Genomic DNA, 24,501 nt, shown 5'->3' with positions numbered 1-24,501 from the left:
CTGGCCAACATGGTGAAACCCCATCTCTACTAAAAATACAAAAAAATTAGCCAGCATGGTGGCGCGTGCCTGTGGTCCCAGCTACTCGAGAGGAAGAGGTTGCAGTGAGCAGAGATTGTACCACTGCACTCCAGCCTGGGTGACAGCGTGAGACTTCATCTCCAAAAAAAAAAAAAAAAAAAAAAAAAAAAAAAAAAAAAACTTGCCCACTTTTATAGTGAGCCATACCTAAAATTGTAACTGACTTTCTAAGAGCCAGGAAGGCCCGCAAGGTCACCAACAATTTGGGAAGCACTGGCCCTGAGTAGAGCTCTGAGGACTCCTACCCTTACAATTCAGACAAAGCTGGGTTTCTGACTTCGGCAAGTTGCTTGATCTCTCCAAGCCTGTTTGTGGAATCGCTAAAATGGGGACAATGTCTACTTCATGGCGTTGTCAGCAGAATTAAGTGAATTTATGTGCAAACTGCTGTATTGTAATGGAAAGCAGGTCAGTGGTTTCCTGGGACCAGGGAGGTAGGGAGGGAGCAATGGACTCCAGAGAGAGAACACAAGGACATTTTGGAGGTGATGGGAAGGTTCCGGATCTTGATTATGGTTCGATGAGTGTATACATCTGTCAAAACTCATCAAATTATGTACTTTAAATGAATACAGTTTATGTAAATTATACACCAAGGTTGTTTTTAAAAAGATTATGAATGTAAGGCACTTGGCATACTGCCTGGTTCAAAATTAATGATCAAAAATATTAGCTATTTTTAATAATGCATAATGAACTCGGTAGTCTTTCGTGATATGGCATGGTAACCCACACTATTGCTTCGAGATCAAAATACATCTTGAGTTCCTGAACTTGCTTGTAATTTATGGCCTTTTTATCCAACTAATGCCAGCACAGCTTGCTGCTTCCACCCTTTTTTTTTTTGAGACAGAATTTCACTCTGTCACCTAGGCTGGAGTGCAGTGGCACGATCTTGGCTCACTGCAACCTACACCTCCTGGGTCCAAGTGATTCTCCTGCCTCAGCCTCCTGAGCAGCTGGGACTACAGGTGTGCACCACCCCTCCTGGCTACTTTTTTTTTTTTTTTTTTTTAGTAGAGATGGGGTTTTGCCATGTTGGCCAGGTTGGTCTTGAACTCCTGACCTCAGGTGATCCACCTGCTTTGGATTACAGGTGTGAGCCACCACACTCAGCCCCACCTTTTTTTTTTTTTTTTAATGAGAAAAGTTCAAATTTGAAGTTCCCTTTTCCATACTAAATTGTACTAGAAGCCCAGCATTAATTAACTTTCCTGATGAAGAGTCCCAAGGAAAATACAGTGAAACTACCTGAGCTTGGCCGGGCGCGGTGGCTCAAGCCTGTAATCCCAGCACTGTGGGAGGCCGAGACGGGCGGAACACGAGGTCAGGAGGTCGAGACCGTCCTGGCTAACACGGTGAAACCCCGTCTCTACTAAAAAAATACAAAAAATTAGCCGGGCGGGATGGCGGGCGCCTGTAGTCCCAGCTACTCGGGAGGCTGAGGCAGGAGAATGGCGTAAACCCGGGAGGCGGAGCTTGCAGTGAGCCGAGATCCGGCCACTGCACTCCAGCCCGGGCGGCAGAGCGAGACTCCGTCTCAAAAAAAAAAAAAAAAAAAAAAAAAAGAAACTACCTGAGCTTGTAGTTTTTGGCCATTCCAACTACTTCACCCTCCTCCAACTCCAAGCACATGCTCACAGCATCTCCCACCTTATACTGTAACACAAAGGCAAACATATCCCAAAGACAAACTGTTCCTATAACTTAAACTCCCACCAATTTAAAACTTCATTTTATCTGGAGTAAGTCTATGGATAAAGGGCAAAACCTAAATGATAAAAGGCACAAACGATCTTCAACCAGAACCAGGAAATGTTCATACAGCCATCACGCGGGCGCCATCTTTCTCTGCATAGCACGGCCACCATCCTTTCATGGACTTCTGCTCAAAGAGGGAGGCTGTCTTGGCTTTAAGGGGGTCCATGGCTTTGAGGTCCGGAATCATGTCCAAACTGCATTTCTCTGGTGATTTTGCAGGAATGATAGTGTGATGCAAATCAAGTTCTAGGAAACCTAGCCAAGGAAACAACAGTAAGTCCAAATGAGCTTCAAGTGGATCAGCTGTTGTTCACAAGTGAACAGAACGTTCTTGTCAGGAAAGAGGCATGCAGTGATTTTGAACATGTAAAAGGTGAGTTAGAGAAAGGGGGCCTGGCAGACATTTAAAGTATTTCCAGTTAGGATGGAAAATGGCCAAAGAAATAGCCATCCACTGTACAGCATCTCCTGTTTTCTTTCTCAAAGACATGAGCATAAACAGAGTTCTTTAAAAGTAATGAAATATCTACAGACACAATTTTCACTCAACTCAAGGCCCTTGGATCTGAAATGTTTTCCTTTTAGTTCTGAGCTGCCCTGAGCAGAGAGGTCATTTGGCTTTGGGTAAAGACAATAGGTGCTTAGAACACAGGATGCTGGCTGGGTGCACAGCTATAATCCTAGCACTTTGGGAGGCCGAAGTGGGCAGATCACTTTGAGGCCAGGAGTTCGAGACCAGCCTGGCCAACATGGTGAAACCCCATCTCTACTAAAAATTAGCTGGGCACGATGGCACACATCTGTAATCCCAGCTACTCAAGAGGCTGAGGCACAAGAATCACGTGAGCCTGGGAGGCAGAGGTTGCAGTGAGCAGAGATTGCACCACTGTTCTCCAGCCTGGGCAGCAGAGCAAGACTCTGTCTCAAAAAAAAAAAAAAAAACAAAAACCAAAACAAACCAACACAGGATGCTGCATGAAATGTGTACATCTAAGACTCTCCTAGTAAAACCTCAGAAACAGAATCTTGAGAAGTAACACAACTCAAAAGAAAATCGTCACCAGGAACTGAGACTCCTAGCCTCAATCAGAGTGTCTGGAGAAGCATATCGCCCCTTCTATAATGTGAGGTATTAACTCTTGCTTGTTCGTTTTGAGACTGAGTCTCTCTCTCACCCAGGCTGGAATACAGTGATGTGATCTCGGCTCACTGCAACCTCCGCCTCCTGGGTTCAAGTGATTCTCATGCCTCAGCCTCCCTAGTAGCTGGGACTATAGGTGTGCACCACCATGCCCAGCTAATTTTTGATTTTTAGTGGAGATGCAGTTTTGCCATGGAGACGAGGTTTTGCCATGTTGGCCAGGCTAGTCTTGAACTCCTGACCTCAGGTGATCCACCCACCTTGGCCTCCCAAAGTTCTGGAATTACAGGCGTGAGCAACCGCGCCCGGCCGCATTAACTCTTTAGTACCACTTCCACAGTCAGGGAAAAGTGTGTTTTGGGCTTGGGAACTCCTGTGAGCCCTTTCCTCCAGAAAATGGTATGCGTGATGTGGGGTCAAGTCTATGGATGACGGGGGCAAGAGTCTGACCTTCAGTAGTGGCAGCAAAGAGCAACAGGGAGGTTGTGGCATTTTCTTTTTTCTTTTTTTTTCTTTTTGAGACGGAGTCTTGCTCTGTCGCCCGGGCTGGAGTGCAGTGGCCGGATCTCAGCTCACTGCAAGCTCCGCCTCCCAGGTTCACACCATTCTCCTGCCTCAGCCTCCGGAGTAGCTGGGACTACAGGTGCCCGCCACCTCGCCCGGCTAGTTTTTTGTATTTTTAGTAGAGACGGGGTTTCACCGGGTTAGCCAGGATGGTCTTGATCTCCTGACCTCGTGATCCGCCCGTCTCGGCCTCCCAAAGTGCTGGGATTACAGGCTTGAGCCACCGCGCCCGGCTGTGGCATTTTCTCTTTAAACTGTCAGACTTAGGGACGGCCCTGCAGCATATAGTGGACCCATAAGACACGTGACCTTAGCCTTTCTTGACCTGTGACTGCTTTTGTCTCCCCTCTCCTTTTGGTTATGTTCTCAGTCGGCAGTTTGAGAAACAGTCATTCTCTTTATTTGTTGTCTGACAGTTTTGTTTAAATTCCAAGGCAAGGCCAGGCATGGTGGCTCATGCCTGTAATCCCAGCAATATTGGGAGGCCGAGGTGGGCAGATTACTTGAGCTCAGGAATTTGAGACCAGCTTGGGCAACATGGCAAAACTCCATCTCTACAAAACATACACAAAATTAGCCAGGCTTGGTGGCACGTGTCTGTGGTCCCAACTACTTGGGAGGCTGAGGTTGGGAGGATCTCCTGAGCCCAGGAGGTGGAGGTGGCAGTGATCCTAGATTGTGCCACTGCACTCCAGCCTGGGCGAGAGAGAGTGAGACTGTCTCAACAAACAAAGCCAAGGGCAAACCCTTTATTAGCCTAGAATTTACTATCCATATGCTTTATGTAAGCCTACTTGCATACTCATTTGTTTACTGACCTCTTACTAAGCACTAAGTCAAAATCATTGCATTAAGTGCTGTGCAGGGAAAAGGGATAAATAAGATACAACTTTTGGTGGGTGTTTCCTCTGCCAGGAGGGACCCCTGGAAGCAGCGTGGAAACAGGGAGACCAGTCAAGGGCTACTGTAACATGTGGCTAACAGAAAGTGAGGTTCAACTGGCAAGTGGCAGAGATCACAGGACTAAGAAAATAAGTGTGCGTGATAAAACAGATGACATTGCTAGGATGGAGTGGCTGGCGGGGCGTGGGGGAAAAGAGAGGAGTAAAACTACAGAGTTCTCTGGGTGCTTTCGCCTGGGTGGCTGGGGAAATGGAGGGGTCGTGAGCTGCTAAATAAGTTCCTGAGGAGAGCAGGGGTGAGGTGAGGGAAGAAATGCTGAGTGAGATTTCAGTCACAGTACAGGCGAGCTGCCCGCCAGGTATAAAGGTTGGGGGTTCTGGCCAGGAATCGGGAATGACCCTCAACGATTTCCTTTGACTGTACCACAGGCACTCTGAGAGCACAGGCTACACATCCTGGTTTAGGAGCCACACTTTGCGGAAAGGTGAGAGTTGAAGCATGACGTTCCACTGAGGTTAGAGTGGGTAAATCCCTGGAGGGGGTGGTTGGCAGGTTGGAGGAGAGCAGAGGAACCTCAGGGAAGGCCTGTATTTAAAGAGTGGGAGTCTGGGCACTGTGGCTTATGCTTGTAATCCTGGCACTTTGGGAGGCTGAGGTGCAAGGATTGCTTGAGCTCAGGGGTTCAAGACCAGCCTGGGCAACATAGTGAGACCTCATTTGTACTAAAAACTAAAGAAAAAAAAAATTAGCCAGGTGTGGTGGTACACGCCTGTAGTCCCAGCTACTCAGGAGGCTGAGGGGGAAGGATTTCTTGAGCCCAGGAGGTTGAGGTTACAGTAAGCTAGGATCGTGCCACTGCACTCCAGCCTGGGTAACAAAGAGAGACTTGTCTTCAAAAATAAAAAAAGTAAAAAATAGAGTGGGATGCAGAAACAAAGCTGGCTAATGTGACAAGGCCAGAGCCAGGAAGAGTGAAAATCTGGAGAGCACAGTGCCATGGGGGGCAAGGGAGGAGTGTGCCAGGAGAGGGAGGGGCCCGGGCTGGGGGTGCATTGAGCTAGTGCCCTTACCACAGAAGACAGGAGCAATGGCTGGGGGATTGGGGGATCTTGGTAACTTGGGAACAGGTTGAGGAGGGTGGGAGCTGATTCCCAGGTGCTGAGGGGAGAGTGGCTGGTTTGAAAGTGGATATAGGAGTGTGGCATCCCCCTGCAGAAACAGGATTTGAGTCTCCACAGACACTGGTGTAAGACCCTCACCAGAGCCCTTGAAAAGGGATGGTACTCACTGTCAGGCTGCACTGCCAAGAGCTCATGCAAGCAGTGGGTGTGTCCCCTATCCCCCACTAGGCCCCCATTACCACAAGTATTGAAGATTTAAAGAATTGCTTCCAAGTTTTCATTGACCTAATTCCAAGTATAGTTTCTTAGAAGCAATGATCCAAATGGAAGCCCTACCCAAGTAGTCATCCAGAGAAAACTTGTCATTGTCCCATATCTGAATGATCAGCCTGGGTGGGATTCGAAATTCCGTTTGGTCAATACTCCAGAAATGCTCCTAAAACGAAAAGAAACATGGACATACCAGGTGATCATGATGACTCTGAAACACTCACCTTTGGCTCCTTAAGACAGCATCAAAGCCTGGGGCCTTTCTCTCCTTTGCACCCTCCACCCTGACACTTCTTTGGGCCTAAATCCTTCCACTTTATCTGTATGGAGAGCAGTCAGGCTCCCCAGGAAATCACAAGCTGGGCAACTGAAAGAATGTCCCAGGCATTTCCCAAAGAAGAAGATTCCTTGCCATGTCCCTATCAGTGTGACTTCCTGCTGCCACCTGGGGGTTGGAGAGTGACTCATCTCCCCACCAAAGACCCCTATGTCCTATTTAGATTATCCTCCTAAGGCCGGGCATTCTAGGCCAGCCCACAGTATCACCCACTGGGGTGTCACTTCTGCTTAGCAACTTTCCACCCGCCCCCCACCCACACAGATGTCTGAGTGTGGTCTCATTTTACATGGGGGTAAGGAGACGGCCCAGATTCTACTCTTTTATCAGTGCAGATTTAGAATGTCCTGGGATTTTTGGCCTTTGAAAAATACCACTGGGCTGGGTGCAGTGGCTTGTAATCCCAGCACTTTGGGAGGCTGAGGACACTTGAGGCCAGGAGTTTGAGACCAGCCTGGCCAACGTAGTGAAACCCCATCTCTACTAAAACTACAAAACATAGCTAGGTATGATGGTGCATACCTGTAATACCAGCTACTTGGGAGGCTGAGGCATGACAATCACTTGAACCTGGGAAGTGGAGGTTGCAGTGAGCCGAGATCATACCACTGCACTCCAGCCTGGGTGACAGAGTGAGATTCTATTTCAGAAGAAAAAGAAAGAAAGAAAGAAAAATACCACTGGCTTTTGTTTGCTTGTGGTCACTTAAGACCCTCAGATCCTCATACTAGAGGTAGGTCGAAGGAGGACTAGGTAACTGTCCTGCAAGTTCTTGCCTCTCCTTGCCTCAATGTTAGCCAAGACTAAACATCTCTCCAGCTCAGGTACACCTAAGTTCCTCTGGTCCTAGTAGAAAGGGAATTTCCCAGTGCTTCATGAATTTGAAGGAAGATCACTGGGTTGTTTGTTTTTCATATTCCAGGAATGTTTTCCTTTGCAGGGCTCAGAGAGTCTGGCTCTGAGGGACTGGGTGGCCCACTCTGCTCTTGTCTGTTGCTGCCTGACCATCCTGGGTAGGATCATGCTCCAAGCACCACAGGGTATGGGGAGGTCCAGCCCTAGATGTGGGTAAACAGGAAAGGTAACCGTACCTAAAAGCCCTGATCCCCGCCATCAGCCCTGATGCTGCACCATCTGAAAGTGCATTTTTGATGTCACATTGAGCCTCTGTGCCTCTTGAAAGTCCCCTTTGGCACTTTGGGAGGCCAAGGTGGGAGAACGGCTTGATCCCAGGAGTTCGAGACCAGCCTGGGCAACAAAGTGAAACCCTGTCTCTACAAAAAATATAAAAATTAGCCAGGCTTGGTGATGCATGCCTGTAGTTCCAGTTACTAGGGAAGCTGAGGTGGGAGGATTGCTTCAGCCCAGGAGGTCAAGGCTGCAGTGAGCCATGAGTGCACCAGTACACTCCAGCCTGGGTGGCAGAGTGAGACCTTGTCTCAAAAAGAAAAAAAAAAAGGCCCCCTTTGAAGGCATTCATCCCACTGGTATGAAAACCCGCCCACTGGCTGGATGCGGTAGCTCATACCTGTAATCCCAGCACTTTGCGGGGGCCGAGGTGGGTGAATCACCTGAGGTTGGGAGTTCAAGATCAGCCTGACCAACATGAAGAAACCCCATCTCTACTAAAAATACAAAATTAGCCAGGCGTGGCACATGCCTGTAATCCCATCTACTTGGGAGGCTGAGGCAGGAGAATCGCTTGAATCCAGGAGGTAGAGGTTGCAGGGAACCGAGATTGTGCCATTGCACTCCAGCCTGGGTGACAACAGTGAAACTCTGTCTCAAAAACACAAAAACCAAAAAACAAAAAACAGTGCTTACTACAGCATTAGCACTGAGTAGGGCCAGCAGAGGGTAGGCCTAATGCGACACAGGGCTGGTGGCTGGTACATTCTGATCAGGTGTGGGGAGAGGAGGTGACCAGGCAAAGCTAGGGGAAGCTGAGAGAATGTGGAGGCAGGAATGGAACAGGGCATCTACGGAAGACATCTGTTATCGACTATGCAGGTTCTAGACCCCCTTTTCTGGAATGAAAGCACCCAGCTTTTCCTTAGCGGACTCCCCTTTCCCCCAAATTTTAGAGAAGCTGCCTCTGCCTCTAACTCTGGAGCCTGGACAATCAGAGCATCCCTGGGCAACAATGGTTGGTTCAGGGATAGGCACATGATCCCCAAAGGCAGACACTGAGGCCCAATTCCAGAACTCAGGTTGGCCCCATGAGGGCTTCGCTCTTCTCTTTCTGCTGAGGTTAGAGGGGAGGACAGGATGTTACCTGGGGCTGCCACCATGAGTCCGTGGAGGAGGGTGGGGCGGAGGAGCGGGGAGGATGAGACCAATTTCTAAAGTCATCATCACTTCACCGCGGGATCCAGACAGGCCTAAAGCGAGCAGACCCCTGGACTTTTTGGTAATGTGAACCAATACATCCCTTTTCTGGTGTCAGCCAGTTTGAGCTGAGTTCTGTAACTGAAAGTCTAACTAGTTAAGACCAGGAGGGCCCTGAGCCCTCACGGTGGTGTCTCTGAAGGAGGTAAAGCAGATGTGGAGGTTTAATAAGGAAGGATACCCACTTTAATACCGGGCCTCTGCTTGACTCTGCCTAGCCTGGGAAGACGTCAGTCTCCCTGTCACATAAAGAACACACTTGGGTTGTTGTTTATACTAATACAAAACCATTACTTCTACCCTTTATCCTTCACCACACCACCAGTATGTGAAGGGAAAGAAAGTTGTGCTCCTTATGCTTCCTAATTACACAAATACCTGTCCTAGCAGTGTGACCTTGGACCAGTCAAGGTGGCAGATTCCCCATCTCTACTGAAAAGGAGCCAGACTCAGTGACATCCGAGATCCTGAGCATTCTATGAGTTTCTGAGTTAAGGAAGATCCATGATACCCACTTCCCACTGGCGTATTTCAGAGCTCACTTTTTTCGCAACGATACAGAGTTGTTCGGCTGGAAGGTAGTCAAACGGGAAAACAAATCTCCAGTTAAAATTCCCTTCACCATCCAAAGACCTGTAATGGACATCTGTTTTCTGTTTGTTTTCTTCATTGCCAGGAATCCAGCTGAAAGGCAGAGGCAAATAGACTTAGCTTCACGTGATTGACAAGACATGTAGCCGCAAAATTGTGCAGTAATTAGGGGAGCGAAGAGCAGGAGAATGAATGCACTTTTCTTGGGCAACTTCCAGTTATCTACGGAGCTGGGGGTGATTTATGGAGGGGAGGTGCTCTATTGCATCCAACACAGGTTGTGGCCAAATAAAATATCATCCCTCTAAAACCAAAGCAGGAAACCCTTTAGACTTCAGTTAACAGGGCTAAGGTGAAATTTTCTGGAAAACATCAACAATGTAGCTTCTATTTTGGGTACATTGAAGCCTGCTGGCTATGATTTGAGTCCTCACAACTATAACTCATCAGTGTCTGTCAGCACTGCTGATAGGTTAAATGAATATGAGTTAGCTCAAAATTTTAGCATTTCCTTTCCCATATTTTACTTAAGCAGACCAAAGAAGCACAAATCAAGTAATCTTACAGCTTCCTTTTTATAAATTATTCTTAAATTCACTATGATAATATTAATGATACTGGCAAGGAAGATGTCAGCTCTTATTTCCACATGCATATCTGTGAGCATTCATTTCACTAACATCTTAACTTTTAACGTTCGAGAAGTTTTCTTCTGCTTGTGCCTGGCACATAGTAGAACTAGATAAATACCTACTGAAGGAACGAATGAATGAGTGTGCCTGAAAAGAAGCTGTTGCTACTGGGAGGACTTCTAGTTTGAAATCAGGGGGTAACATTCGATTTTACACTGTCAAAGTAATAGAGAGTGCATGGTTCTCGAAACTGCACATTAGAATCACATTAGAATCGACTGGGGACATTTTAAAAATATTGATGCCTGGACCCCACAGATAGAGATTCTTGGTAGGAGGCAGGCCTGGCTGGAAAAACTCTCTGAGCCTCATCTCGCATCTGTAAAATAAGATTAATGATATGTGCTCCCTTCACATGGTCGACACGGAGAGAGAAAAGATTATGGTTTAGCAGGGGCAGAGTGCAAATGGGGACACCTTTAACACACAGGTTATCATCTTCTGTGAACCAGGTACGTAACATGCATTATTTTATTCTTCCCAACAACTGTGTGACTCTCTCCACTTTGTGGAAGAGGCAACTGAGGTTCAGAGAGAATATATTAACTTGCACAAGGACACATAGCCCAGAACTGACATGATTCCCAGGTCAGTCTGATTGCAAAGTCCATACCTGTTACTCTGCCTCAACCATAGAGACTGCAAAGTCACTCGAAAATACTAAGTCCTACTATTAGTAGTGGTATTAATATCAAACAACTACAGTACTTTTCTTTTTGCTAGTCAATTAACTGACTAGCTAAATGAGTTGAAAGATTCCTTTTGACTATTAACTATTTTTTTAATAACTTTTTTTTTTTTTTCTTTTTAAAGAGCCAGGTTCTCACTATGCTGCCCAGGCTGGACTTCAAACTACGGGGCTCAAGTGATCCTCCTGCCTCAGACTCATGAGTAGCTGAGACTGCAGGCATAAGCCATCATGCCCAGTTTTGACGATTAATTTTTTTTTTTTTTTTTTTGAGACGGAGTCTTGCTCTGTCGCCCAGGCTGGAGTGCAGTGGCCGGATCTCAGCTCACTGCAAGCTCCGCCTCCTGGGTTCACGCTATTCTCCTGCCTCAGCCTCCGGAGTAGCTGGGACTACAGGCGCCCGCCACCTCGCCTGGCTAGTTTTTTTTTTGTACTTTTTAGTAGAGACGGGGTTTCACCGTGTTAGCCAGAATGGTCTCGATCTCCTGACCTCGTGATCCGCCCGTCTCGGCCTCCCAAAGTGCTGGGATTACAGGCTTGAGCCACCGCGCCCGGCCGATGATTAATTTTTAAGGTAACTCATCGAGGAGAGTTCACGTTCTCTTGGTCACCACCTTAGTGGCCTCACCTCCTGATCCACCCCTAAGGGTCACCATCATCCTATCCTAGACTGCTCACCCTTACAGCTCTTCCTCTCTTTTCTTATGAATTTTCACATTTAATTTTAAACATAAATCTTTCCATACTTTAAGACAAGTCGAACAGCTCCTCTAGGTATATGTATTTGTGTGCATGTATGTATAGCTTGATATGTAATACAATACCCAGCTGTGTCTAGTATCTTTTCACGTGTCGTATTTAGATTTTTATTGCACATTTTTCAAAGTACTTTAAGTTGAGCTTTATTCTCTGATTAGAGGAGTTTTCTCTCAGTTCAGAATTACTTGAGTTTGTTTCCCTGATTTGAAAAAAAAAATAATGCTTATGATAGTCAAATAAATTTGCATATATATAATTAGCTGAGATTAGTTTTCTGTAGAGAATGGTAATGAGATCCCAAAATGAGAAAGAATAATGAAGAACTTGATGAAACATTCCCTGTTTACAGTGAACCTAAATGATACTAATTATATCTTTAACAAAGTTTTGATTGAAGGCCACATGGGATTATAGGTGAACGTTTATTCTGACTTTACGAATATATTAAATGTCACAAGTCTTATCTTTTATATATCAAGGAACCAAACTCAGTCCATGTGGAACAGCAACAATACTATCTGCCAGGCGCTGTCCTAAATGCTTTGAATAACTGGGTCACCTGAATATCCCTGGGAAGGAGGAATAATCATTATCACCATTTTACAGATGAGGAACAGCGAGCTAACTACCTTGCCCAGCCAGTAGGGAAAGTACCAGAATTTAGTCACTATGCTGTACTGCATGCAACATCTATGATGGAGGCATATGATCAAGGCATCCACACAGATGATTTGAAATTCAATTAGGCAAGTAAGAGAATATTGAACAACAATGACCCTGGACATGTTGGATGCTGGCACTCAATGCAGGCTGGTAGAATAAATGACTTCTTTAGAAATCTGTGAACATTTCCTCTTTTCCATAGACATGGGCTTCTGGTAATACAATATGTAGAAAATGAAATTTTGGAAGTCTTACTTGTGTCTCAAAGGCTATTCAGGGTATCAAAGGGGAATAAAAAGAAACTACATGGCTAAAAAGTCCTAGAAATAATAAATCTGCTCAAGAAACTGAAAAAAAATCCACGTTGTCAAAAAGGAAACAAATAAATATTTATCAGATCTTATAATCCTTATATAGCTTTGCTCATAAACAAAGTCCATACAGGTCTCACTCTCTCTTTCTCTATTCTCTCCCCTTTGCTTTCCAGGAGCTACCTAAGTAGATCACATTAATGAGATAAAATAACCTCAAAAAACCAAGAATCCTATCTTGGGCACATTCAGTAATGAAAACTCACGAAGGAGAGAGTCTGTCTCCCTGAGCTTGGCAAAGTCTCTTGTGTGCTAACCTCACCCTTTGACGTAGATGTCACTCATTTCCTCTCCTGTGATGCTTTTCTCATCCAAGATAACGTCCTTGGTGTTCCAGATGATCACACGCAGGTAGTATCTGCAAGAAGCAGTTGGAAGGTACTTTTTTTCTGGTACTGGACCAAGTCCCCAGCCCAGTGTATGTAGCAGGATCTCAAGATGACTTACTTCTTGGCTTTCCGGGGTGTGATGTTGAAAGGAGGGCCTGGTGTCCCCAAACTCTTGGGGAAAACATCCACCCACATCTGAAGTTTTCCCTAAACCATTTGAAAATGAAAAGAGGACTGAAGTTATATGATGGGTAGCAGAAGCCACAATTTTCTTTCATATTTCTTAGATGAAACTGTTTCTTTAGTCCCTCTAATTTATTAGTCCATATGGAAGGCAAGAAGTGGAAGAGAGCAAACCAAGATTAATCTTGTATGTATAATGTCATTTGGGCCACCCACTTTCCATTCTCACCCAGGGGTCTCTGATGGCTGCACATGTCCACCTGTATCATAGTCTGGGTCTCACCTGGTTAATAAAACTGCGGACTTCCCATTACTAACCCAATCCCAACATATCCACATATATACCACACATGCAGGCATGCATACACACACACGCACACACCCACCCCCTCTTACAATGACTTAAAATTGGGTCCTTCACCTTTAGCAGTTCTCATGCGGTCATTCTATCCATCACATTGCCCACCTGACACCAATCTCCATTTTGCCATACCCAAGTGTTTCTCTACTTACCTCAAAATACAAAAAGTAATGAATGCAATTAGTGAAAATGGTATTAAATTTTGTAAAAGGAAAACTTACAACAAGGAAAACTGACAACATGGCATTTTCAAAACAGGAGCTCAAACAATGATAATATTATAGTTCCCAAAAGGTAAGGATTCCTGGCCATTGGTTCATTGGTGCCCACCACCAGGTAAGTGGCTAGCAGGAAGGGGAGGTGAAAGCCTGGACTGACATTTGTGCTGCCATCCTGGGGAGGTCCTGCTCAGCTCTTTGACTGCCACAGACTGGGCCCATCCATCTGACTCGAATGTTCTTCCAGACAGGTCAGGAATGCCATGAAAAAACTATATCAACCGTACAAACCAATTTGTATTCTTCAAACTATTTTTGAATGTTCTGTAGACTCTGTCTTTAGACAAAAACAAACTGATCTTCAAGAAAGTTGCCAAGGAAACCACTAGATTGGCTTCCTAATGTATTGTGACCAAAATACATGAAGTGCAGCTCTTGAAAAGGGATATATTTTACTATGATCTGACTCTCCTCCAACTAATCTGTAGGGCTCAGGGCTCTACAATTCATCAAGCACTCTACAGAATATTAGGCGCCCAGTGTCTCCCCAGACGCAGCCACAGTCTGTGGCTAATGCTGTAGGCAGAAGTGATGGGGGTTTGTGGATTCCCAAGGAGAAATCTTCCTCACTCTGTCATTTCTTGAAACTCCTTATACAGCTAAGGGGTGAGAGGAGAAAAAGGAGGAGGAATAGATTCTTTGGTGAAAGGAAGAAGTGGAAATGTAGAACAAAATAAAAGCAAGAAGTAAGTGACAAAACAACCTAGAAAGCCCAGGCCAACCCTTTTGCAATCAGCACGTCCATAGTTTTGCTGTCAGGGTCAACAATATTAGCATCATGAGATTAATTTTTTTTTTTTCTTTTTTTTTTTTTGAGACAGAGTCTAGCTGTGTCACCCAGGCTGGAGTGCAGTGGTGTGATCACGACTCACTGCAACCTCCGCCTCCCCAGTTCAAGCAATTCTCCTGCCTCAGCCTCCCCAGTAGCTGGGCTTACTGGCACCCACCACCGCAGCCAGCTAATTTTTGTATTTTTGGTAGAGGTGGGGTTTCACCATCTTGGCCAGGCTGGTCTTGAACTCCTGACTTCGTGATCCACCCGCCTTGGCCTCCCAAAGTGTTGGGATTATAGGTGTGAGCCACTTCGCCCATCCTAGATTAATATTTCTTAAAGTGTGACCAGAACCTCTTCAGGTACTTGTTAAAATTCAGATTCCTGGACCCACCCTAGACCTACTGGATCCAAATCTCTGCAGACATGACCTGGACATCTTTATTATAACAAGCTTCCACATAGATTATTTTGTCAGTGGCCATGTCTTGCTTTGCTTCTGTAGAAACTGCTCTCCATCTTCTGGGAGTGGAATGTCCCCCATCGCTATCCACATGGTCCTTGCCTCCCTGATACTGTAGTCTCAGATGGCACCTCCTGAACTGGGCTGAGCTCAATCACTTTCCCAGACCCTGCCCACCTCGCTGGAGCTGAGTGGTCCCATGGTTGGCAAGGGGGCCAAGTCTGGCCAATGAATCCCTATGCATTTAGAAGTAGACGGGGCCGCATTACAACACACAAACACTCGACTCTCTGTAATAGCTGGACTCATAGGAAGGTGATCACAGCGAGAAGGCAGATGAAATAGACCCAGAGAAACAGAGATGAGACAGAGAGACCCTGGTTCTGGTTTGTTCTGAGTCATGGCCAATCTCCTTTCTGGATTTAGAGAGTTATCTGGAAATTCTTACAAAAAATTCCCCTTTGATATGACACTAATTTGAATCTCATTTCTATTTCTGTACATCTAAAAGCATTCAAAGAAGATAAAAGGGGCAAACACGTCAACTACTGCCATTGCATTTGGGGCAGGGATAATGGTCTTCAAGGGAGGGGAGGCCCTTTACCTGGGAAATGTTGGGCTGGAAGGTGCTGTGCAAAGTCCTTGTTTCCACGTGCTCAGGGACCAGCCCCTGAGTCCTGAGGATGTGAAGAGCAAGCCGCTCTTCAGGGGCCCCGAGATGTCGGTGCAGGATTTTGTTGGCTTCTGCAATGGAAAGCGGCATTGAAGCAGGAATGAATATTTGTGAATAGTTTAGCCAGATTGCCTGGACCTGCTTCCAGCACTTCATCCCAGACTTTGCCAAAATGGACAGGCAGTGCCAACATGCAGACTTTGACTTGTGAAGGAAGAGTTGACAGAACTGACCAGGAGCCCTGCCCCACCCAGGCTCAAACCTAACTTGCGGGCTGCCACTAGTCAAGGGACCAGGATACCAGAATGGGTAAGTGGGAGCATTCTGTATTTAATTCTGTGGCACGAGCTCATGGCGTGCCTGTTTCTCAGCCTCCCTTGCGGTTAGAGGAGGCCATGTGACCAACTTCAGCCAGAGGGTAACATGGGTAGAAGTGACATGTGCATCCCCTCCGGACCTGGCCCATAAATCCCTCCTGGGTAGGAGTCTCTATGTGCCTTTTTCTTCCGACTGCAAAAAGGAACAGCAGCCTTAGACTCCTTCAGTGAAGAACTGCAGAGCTAGAAGACGGCAGGGACCTGGGTCCATGGAACACTGCTTGGAAGACAGCTACCCACCTGGAGGAATGTCTACTCAGAATCAATGAGAAATAAACTTTTTTTGTATTAGAACACGGACATTGGAGGTTCAATTTTTACAGCAGCTAGCATCACTGTGGTATTCTGGTTTTTTGTTTTTTGAGACAGTCTTGCTCTGTCATCCAGCTGGAGTGCAACAGCGCAATCTCGGCTCACTGCAACCTCCACCTCCTGGGTTCAAGTGATTCTCACGCCTCAGCCTCCCGAGTAGCTGGGACTACAGGCATGTGCCACCACACGCAGCTAATTTTTGTATTTTTAGTAGAGGGGGGTTTTCGCTATGATGGCCAGGCTGGTGTCGAACTCCTGAGCTCAAGTGATCTGCCCACCTCGGCATCCCAAAGTGCTGGGATTACAGGCGTGAGCCACCGCACCCGGCCATCACTGTGGTATTCTGAAAACATAGGCCCCAGATTCTCTTGACACTTCTCCCATAAAGAAGTGGGGTCTGTATCATTTCCCTTTGAATCTGGAGACGTAGTCAAACACTAAAGTATGGAGAAAAGATGCTGTGTGACTCCGAGGCTTAGACGCAAAGGCCACACAGCTCCTCCCTGGTTTTCTGGGGACTCCCACTCTGGGGGACACCATCCACATGTAAGGAGCCTGAGTCCACAGAGTCTGCCATGCTGGAAAGGCCTGTGTAGGTGGTCTGGTCATTAGCCCCAGCCGAGAGCCAGCACAACTGCCAGCTGCGTGTGTGGGCCACCTGATGGCTCCCCCGAGCAGGGCTCTCAGATGACTGCAGCCTCAGCTGACATCTGACTGCAGCCTCAGGAGATGAGCCACCCAGTCTCAAACGTAACTTGTGGACTGCCAAGAGCAAAGGGACCAGAACTCCAGATCCGGTGAGAGGGAGCGTTCTGTATTTACTCTTGCGGCACAAGCTCACGGCCAGCCTCGGCCAGAACTGTTCACCTGAGCCCGTCCTGAACTCCTGACCCCCCAAAATTGTGAGGAAAACAAATGGTTGTTTCCAGTTGCTAAGTTTGGGGTGATCTGTTATATATCAATAGTAACTGGAACAATCCCCATGACAGGGCAGTTGTTTGTTTGGGGTTACCCTTAACCATCAGACCATGATGCTTCCCAATTTATTTCCAATCCTGTTTGCAAGTTCACATGTTAGCAGCATCAACATTTCTTAAACATCTAATCATCCCTGATACCAAGTCCTCTTTAAAATGCAAAGACAAAACATAGATTTTTTTGTTTGTTTGTTTTTTGAGACAAGGTCTTACTGTCACCCAGGCTGGAGTACAGCAGCACGATCTTGGCTCACTGCCACCTCCACCTCCTGGGTTCAAGTGATTCTCATGCTTCAGCCTCCTGAGTGGCTAGGATTACAGGTGCATGCCACCACACCCGGCTCATTTTTTTTTTTTTTTTTTTTTGTAGTTTTAGTAGAGATGGGCTTTCACCATGTTGGCCAGGCTGGTCTTGAACTCCTGACCTCAAATGATCCACCTGCTTGGCCTTCCAAAATGCTGAGATTACAGGTGTGAACCACCGTGCCCGGCCTGAAAACATAGTTTTCTACAATGTCATGAATCAAGCTGAGGAGCAGAAAGCACTTTTCTTCCTGTGCACCTTTGTTCAGCTCCCCCTGGATATCCCATGCACCTGCCACCACCCCCTCTGGGTATCCCTCCCCCATGCAAAATATGGAAGCACAGTTTACATGCTCTGTGATGCTTACTGCAGTCTTTGTCACAGTGTGGCTAGCTATTGATGCATCAGGACAGGCCGTATTATAAATTGCTGCTTGGAAAGAGCAAGACCCCAAGCTTGGACATGAGCCAAATGGGAACGTAGCAGGCTCTTCAAGCCAACCACAGCATCCCTGAAGCTTCTGGGAGAAGGGATGGAACAAATGATGGAATAAACCTGGAAGGGAAATTCCTGCACTACCATCTGGGCATTTTTAAGCAAATTATGCATTACATGGAAATTAGTTCATTACTAGTACTTTGTGTAAAACTCTAATGGCTATGATCTAAAAAGGGCAAGTAAAACATAAGACGACAAGAAAATGTGTCCACTTTGACACTTGACAAGACAGCAGAACTCTGATGTGGGTTGTTAGATAGTGTTGTTAGATAGTGTCACATGCGCAGAGCCTCATGTGGTATAATTAGGGTACTGGCTCTGTCTATTCACTCCCCCAAACCAAGTAATATATATGGGTTACTATACTTTGTACAAGTTTACAATCCACAGCTAGGTGCTCACCAAATTCATCCAAACTGTAGTCTCGTCCTCCGTATCTGATTCTACTCCCATCTTCGGAAAGGATGGGTTGTGGGAAGCCTTTGAATCTGGCGACATTTTGAAGCAGCTGTGTTGGTCTCAGTTGATCTCGCCAGGTATTGACTCCAGAACTGTGAATAGCATCAGGTGGCTCGGAGTTATGGAGGAGCATGCAGGTTCTTCTCGGATTCACACACACATGCTCATGGACTCTTAGGTGCTCCCATACAGTGGGGCAGAAAATCTGCGTTACACTCCGACTTTGGCCTAGAAATCTATTTCAGAGTCCTAAAAATCCATATGCTATTTTGGCCTCAGCGAAACAAATGTATTTATTTATTTAACATTTATTTAGCCTTCAGTTTCCTCCTCTGTAAAAGTGAGGAGTTTGACTGAGATCACTGAATCATAATAGGCAAACTAATAAACTAGAAATTGCAAGCTATGTCTCATCAGATACGGTGGAGAGACACTGTATAGCAGGCAGGAGAAGAGGGACATCACAAAATTAAGTACAAGGCGCAGAGAATCCCTATTTCCCAAGGGCAGGGAATCCTTGCTGTCAAACATTGCCAGCCCTCAGTCCTTGACATCTAGGAGGGACTCAGTGAGGGGTAGCAAGGGAACTGGTCTTCTGGGCTGCCACCTGTGCCATTCCCCAGCGCATGGCACTGCTCCAGCTGCCACCATTTTACACACACTGTGATGTGAGAGGGGTTCATGAGGTGGCCCTAAGATTCCCTAAAATAATCCTGTGATTGAAATCCGTACCTAACTGAGTGACAGGAGCAGTGGCTCAGTGAAGGAAGGCGCTAAGGTAGAGGGCTTAGGCCTCCTGGGGTGCCAATGTCAGAGGCAGCAAAGTGCCCTTTGTATGGTCAAGCAACTTACACACAGTACTCCTCTGGTATGCCGCAGTGGGACCCAAAGCGGGAAAGGAATCGGTTTTCCAGATCAATAATTGTTTCTCCTACTTTTTCATCCCGGGTAAAGGTGTCATAATCATAGACAGAAATTTTCAGGTCTTTTTCCTGAGGTAAGTAGCAGCTCAGTTCGTACATCCTAAATAAACAAATGCAAGGTCAGAATCTCCACGATCCATCTGGGTACCTCACAAAAACCGGTGCTCCGTGCACAGATTTCCCAGGGCCATGTGTGGTATGGTATGTCCTCAGATGGAGGACATCTGAGTAGGATAATCAGGGTGGGTGGTGGTGGGTGGCTTGCTAAATAGTACATACTAGAAATAAGAACAAGAAGAGAACATATGCTTGCTCAGGAAACCTGTGGGCTTTAAATGCCTAGGTTCAAATCCTACCTCTGCTGCTTACCAGCTGTGGGACTCTAGACCAGTTACTTAACTTCTCTGTGCTAAGTTTTCTCATCTGTAAAGTGGTGATAATAACACCTCCCATCCGTGTCGCTATAAGGGTCAAGTGAAGAAATATTTAGAGAGCATTTGGCATGAGTGCATTGCTCCAATGCCAGTATAATAATAATGATGTGTTATTATATTATTAACTTTATCATCACATGCCCATTAGCTGTTCACCAGAGCACCTCTACCCAGCTCAGAGATGAGTAAGGCACAAGTACCCTCCAAAACTGTGCCCCTGCTAGGTTCCCTCCTCTGCCTTCATAGAGACCACTGCCCCATGGAACATCTTTGACTCAGCCCATAGAAGCACAGGGGAGGAGAGTGAGTGCGATTTACCATAGGGTGTGATATGCAGGGTGCCCTGAAGGCTCCCCCTCTCCTCCCAGACCCTCTGGGTCTGCCCTTGGCTCCAGTTCTTTTTTTTTTTTTTTTTTTTTTTGAGATAGAGCCTCACCCTGTTGCCTAGGCTGGAGTGCAGTTGCGTGATCTCGGCTCACTGCAAGCTCCGCCTCCCAAGTTCATGCCATTCTCCTGCCTCAGCCTCCCTAGCAGCTGGGACCACAGGTGCCCGCCACCACGCCTGACTAATTTATTGTATTTTTAGTAGAGACGGGGTTTCACCGTGTTAGCCAGGATGGTCTCGATCTCCTGACCTAGCGATCTGCCCACCTCGGCCTCACAAAGTGCTGGGATTACAGACATGAGCCACCGTGCCCTGCCGTCTCCAGTTCTTTAAGGCTTTTCTAGAGAACCCACATTAAAATGTACACACTTCTGAGATGAAGATAAAGAGTGAGACAGTGCTTCTGTGGTGGGTGAGCAATGCGCACTAGAGGGCGGGCTTTGGGTTCTGTATCTGCACTGTCCACAGAGGGACTCATCCCAGAGAAGGTGTTCAATACATTCTCTTGAAGGAGCTGTGAGAGCCCTCCTCTCTGCCTCCTCCCCTTCTCCTTGCACTCTGGTGTGTGGACTGGTTCCTGCCCAAAGAGCCAGGAATGTTGATCCATTTGAGCAGAAAACAGATGTGAGAAAAGATGCTCGAGTCATGACACATGAAGCGCCTTACCCACATGTGCCCCAAACCAGCACATTTCCAATCCCAAGTTCCAAGAAACAAATCATATGTGGTCTCTGGGAGAAAGAATTCTTCAGTCAAATAAAGTTGAGAACCGCTTCTTTTGCAGTTCTTCTGGACATACTAAAGGTTCTGAGAAGTCCTGCAATTATAATCTTTTTAAACCCAAGTGTCTTGGTTTTACTAAGGAATATATTTTTTTTCTTGGAACATCAATTAATATCCTGCGGAAGACACTGCTATTCTTTCGAAGGCGATCTGCCATGATGGATAGGACTCTGAGTAACGGCCACGCACATAGGAAAGGTTGGTCCTTTCTGAATTCCTGTTCCAGAGTCCCCAAGAGTCTCTGCAGAGAAGAAAGCTACCCGCTAAGACCGAGGCCATGGACCGGAGCCATCTGAGGGGCTGCAGAGCTGGCATCTCCTTGGCTCCACCCTGCTGGATGAGGGGAAGTCTGCCCACCTGCCAGACAGCAATTGGCCTAGCAGAGCCTGACAGCACCGCTTCCTTCCAGGGTGCCTCCGAGCAAGACTTTTCCTGCCACTTAATTAAGCTTGTGCCTGGCTCCTCTGAGACGAGCAATTCAGACAGGGTTGCCTTTCTCCCTTCAAAGCTGGCTTTCTCTGCTTCCCTGTCTCCCTCACAGGAGCCCTTCTTCCTGCCCTGCGTGCCTTTTCCTGTCTAGACCTCGGGGCTGGATCAGTGGAAGAAAAGGAAAACGATCAGATTGCGGTGCCAGAGGATTACTTCCATTCCCTGGCCCGGGCGCATGGCCTTGGGTGTGCAGCATGCGGGGGGTCGGGGGGAGTGTGTGCGCAGGTATGTGTGTGCGACACATGACAGAGAAAGAACCCATAAGGCTACAAACCAACAAACTCAAGAAGAAAAGAAGCGTATGGGCAACATAATAAAGCCAGAAATAAAAATATACGCCATGCAGCAAACAAGAACACAGTATTCTCTCACTCAGCAAGGTTCTCAGAACAAAACATCATTTTCACAAACGTCTCGGACAGAGAACATTTTTCTACAGGTGATGGCTTTGTCACAAATGTGGAATATCACCAAGGCGGCTGGAAAAGCCTGGGGCTTGGAGTCAGCAGAATTTCTAGCTAAATCTCGGCTCTATCACTTACCCTAGCACCCCTGTTAATAGAGCTCTGGGAGCCCTGTTTTCTTCACCTGTACAGTTGGGTTGGTAATCCCTGCCCTGAGCAGCTAATAAGTTTGACATGGAGATGGAAATCAGACCGTGGTGTGCCACAAAGACACTGGGGTCAGATGGTCTGAGTTCGAATCCTCACGCTTCTCTTTTTTTTTTTTTTTTTTTTGAAGATGAAGCTCTGCTGCCCAGGCTGGAGTGCAATGGTGCGATCTCAGCTCACTGCAACCTCCACCTCCTGGGTTCAAGCAATTCTCCAGCCTCAGCCTCCTGAGTAGCTGGGATTTCAGGCACGTGCCACCACACCTAGCTAATTTTTGTTTTGTTTGTAGAGACGGGGTTTCACTAGGTTGGCCAGACTGGCATTGAACTCCTGACCTTGTGATCCACCCACCTCAGACTCCCAAAGTGCTGGGATTACAGGTGTGAGCCATTGCACCCGGCCCTCACTCTTAACAGCTAAGTATATTAAACACTGCATCTCTCTGTGCCTCAGTTTCCTCTGTTATAAAATAGGAATGATGGGGTAGGCACAGTGGCACATGCCTGTAATCCCAGCACATTGGGAGGCTGAGGCGAGAGGATCACTTGAGGTTAGGAGTTTGAGACCAGCCTGGCCAACATGGTGAAATCCTTTCTTTACTAAAAACACAAAAATTACCTGGGTGTGGTGGCACACGCCTGTAATCCCAGCTACTTGGGAGGCTGAGGCAGGACAATCACTTGAACCTGAGAGGCGGAGGTTGCAGTGAACTGAGATCACGCCAGTGCACTCCAACATGGGTGACAGAGCAAGACTCCGTATTTAAAAAAAATAAAATAAAATAGGAATAATAATGGTACCTCAGAGTTGTGAGTTTTTTTTTGAGATGTTTTATATAAACAGCTCCGCAGACAGCCAGGTGACAGGGTGGTCCCCGGAAAAACTCCAACTGGCCTGTGCTCCTGTAACACTAGTACGAACGCTGCCTGTCTACCCTGCAAGCTATCAGAACCAAGCTTCTTCACTTCCGTGAAATTCTTTTATTTTGGGTTTATCAATTTATTACCTGTTCTCCTGTCTAGAATGTTTATCTAGTTCACAATCACAGGGCCTAGGACAAGGTTGGACACACATTAGAGTCTGCATGCATGTTCCGTGGAGAAATGAAGGCCAGAAAAACATTTAAGAATGCACATTACCTGCCAAAGACTGGGTTGAGAGTGTTGGGAATGTAGTGATCTCGGTCTTCAATGACTTTTTTGCCCAGTGTTATTTTTATGTAAGGGTCACACTGCGGGGACAAAATAGACGGGATGTTACATCATCATAGGACACAAGGTGAAGTCAAGTTCAGGGACAGACTCAGCTAGCCTCCACACCCACTCCCAGCTGATGACAAGGTGGCCGCCATGGCACCCCTGTGCCTAAGACGAGGGAGCAGTGCTCTCCTTTGGGTGGCATGCAGCCAGTTGTGTGGGTGCAGGGGTGGTGGCGGGGGGAGTCCTGGCTCACACCTGTAAAATGAGAAGGATGAACCAGGGGACCTTAAGCCCCTGCAAGCTCTTAGATAAATCCCCATGGGGACAATCCTCCCGAATACATTGTTTTGATGGAGTATCTTTCCCCTAGTGAGATAACAGACGCCCAGAAAGAAAGAACAAGACAATTATTGTGGCTGATGACTGTAATTATCTTGCTACAGGAGAAGGCCCCACACCCAAACTCTTACCAGGCCATTGTTGTCCTGGGGCTGGAGCTCTAAGCCTCGAACAATGTAAATCCTAACCGTGCATTCCTGTGGGACGCTGTCAGGTAATTCCCGAAACTGTCTGGGAGGGGCTGGCACGCTGGGGTCATCCGGCAGAGGGTAGATCCGAAAGGAGCCCTATGAGGGAGAGACAGAAGGACTCACAGGGCCCTGGGTGGCCCAGATAGAGGGCTCCCAGGAAGTCCCCTCCCCCCACAGGGGTGTGGGATTGAGGGATGGAAGGCTGCCTTTTGTGGAAGAAATAATGCATATTGCACTTTGCATATTTCCAGTAGGGAAAGTGAAATGATTCTCAAGTAATTACTTGAGAGCTCACAGGGGAGAAGAGAGAGCACAGCAGAAATCGGGAGTCAAGAGGAGAACACAGGCCAGTGTGATGGACGAGGTGGTAGTGAGAAAGAGTGAAATCCTGCACATTCTTTGAAGATAGGAACAACAATAATTACATTTTAAAGCCAACAAAATACCAACAGTGATCCCCCTTTTCCTGTAGCACCTCTGTACTCCACCTCCCACTCCCAGGCAAACTTCTTTCAAATCTGTTTCAAAAGTGATAACTTTCAAATCTCAGCTGAAAGGTGTCACTTCCTCCAGGAAACCTCCCTGACCGCTCCTGGGCCAGGTATGTTCTCTGGGTGCTCTCATCCAACCCCACACTCACCCCGACACAGCCCTGTCCTCTGCATTGAGATAATCTATTTATTGTCTAGATCCTTCACTAGACGGTGAGCTTCTAGAGATGGATGAGGGGGGCATGAGGTCTCGTTCATCACCCTATCTCCAGGGCCTAACACAGGACTAGGCATATAGTAAGAGCACAAAAACTGTATTTTGAAGGAGTGAGCCAACAAG

At 46.8% G+C, this 24,501-nt stretch overlaps 1 protein-coding gene across 2 annotated transcripts in view; it reads right to left on the bottom strand.

Moving 5' to 3' along the window:
- Window positions 1-24,501, bottom strand: part of MYOF (myoferlin) — a 178,190-nt gene that overhangs the window by 4,940 nt on the left and 148,749 nt on the right. For both annotated transcript variants that reach the window (XM_010379839.2, XM_010379846.2), the window contains 10 exons: window positions 23,611-23,766; window positions 23,081-23,172; window positions 19,169-19,339; window positions 18,260-18,408; window positions 15,321-15,460; window positions 12,778-12,866; window positions 12,593-12,688; window positions 9,109-9,250; window positions 5,908-6,007; window positions 1,907-2,097 (listed from right to left, as the gene is read on the bottom strand). In XM_010379839.2, the coding sequence (XP_010378141.2) occupies window positions 1,907-2,097; window positions 5,908-6,007; window positions 9,109-9,250; window positions 12,593-12,688; window positions 12,778-12,866; window positions 15,321-15,460; window positions 18,260-18,408; window positions 19,169-19,339; window positions 23,081-23,172; window positions 23,611-23,766 (1,326 nt within the window). The remainder of the gene's footprint in view (window positions 1-1,906; window positions 2,098-5,907; window positions 6,008-9,108; window positions 9,251-12,592; window positions 12,689-12,777; window positions 12,867-15,320; window positions 15,461-18,259; window positions 18,409-19,168; window positions 19,340-23,080; window positions 23,173-23,610; window positions 23,767-24,501) is intronic.

The sequence above is a fragment of the Rhinopithecus roxellana genome, chromosome 11, assembly GCF_007565055.1.
Source record: "Rhinopithecus roxellana isolate Shanxi Qingling chromosome 11, ASM756505v1, whole genome shotgun sequence".
In the NCBI taxonomy this organism is placed as follows: Eukaryota; Metazoa; Chordata; class Mammalia; order Primates; family Cercopithecidae; genus Rhinopithecus; species Rhinopithecus roxellana.
The sequence above is the reverse complement of the archived record's forward strand: the minus strand, read 5'-3'. Positions and strand labels throughout refer to the sequence as shown.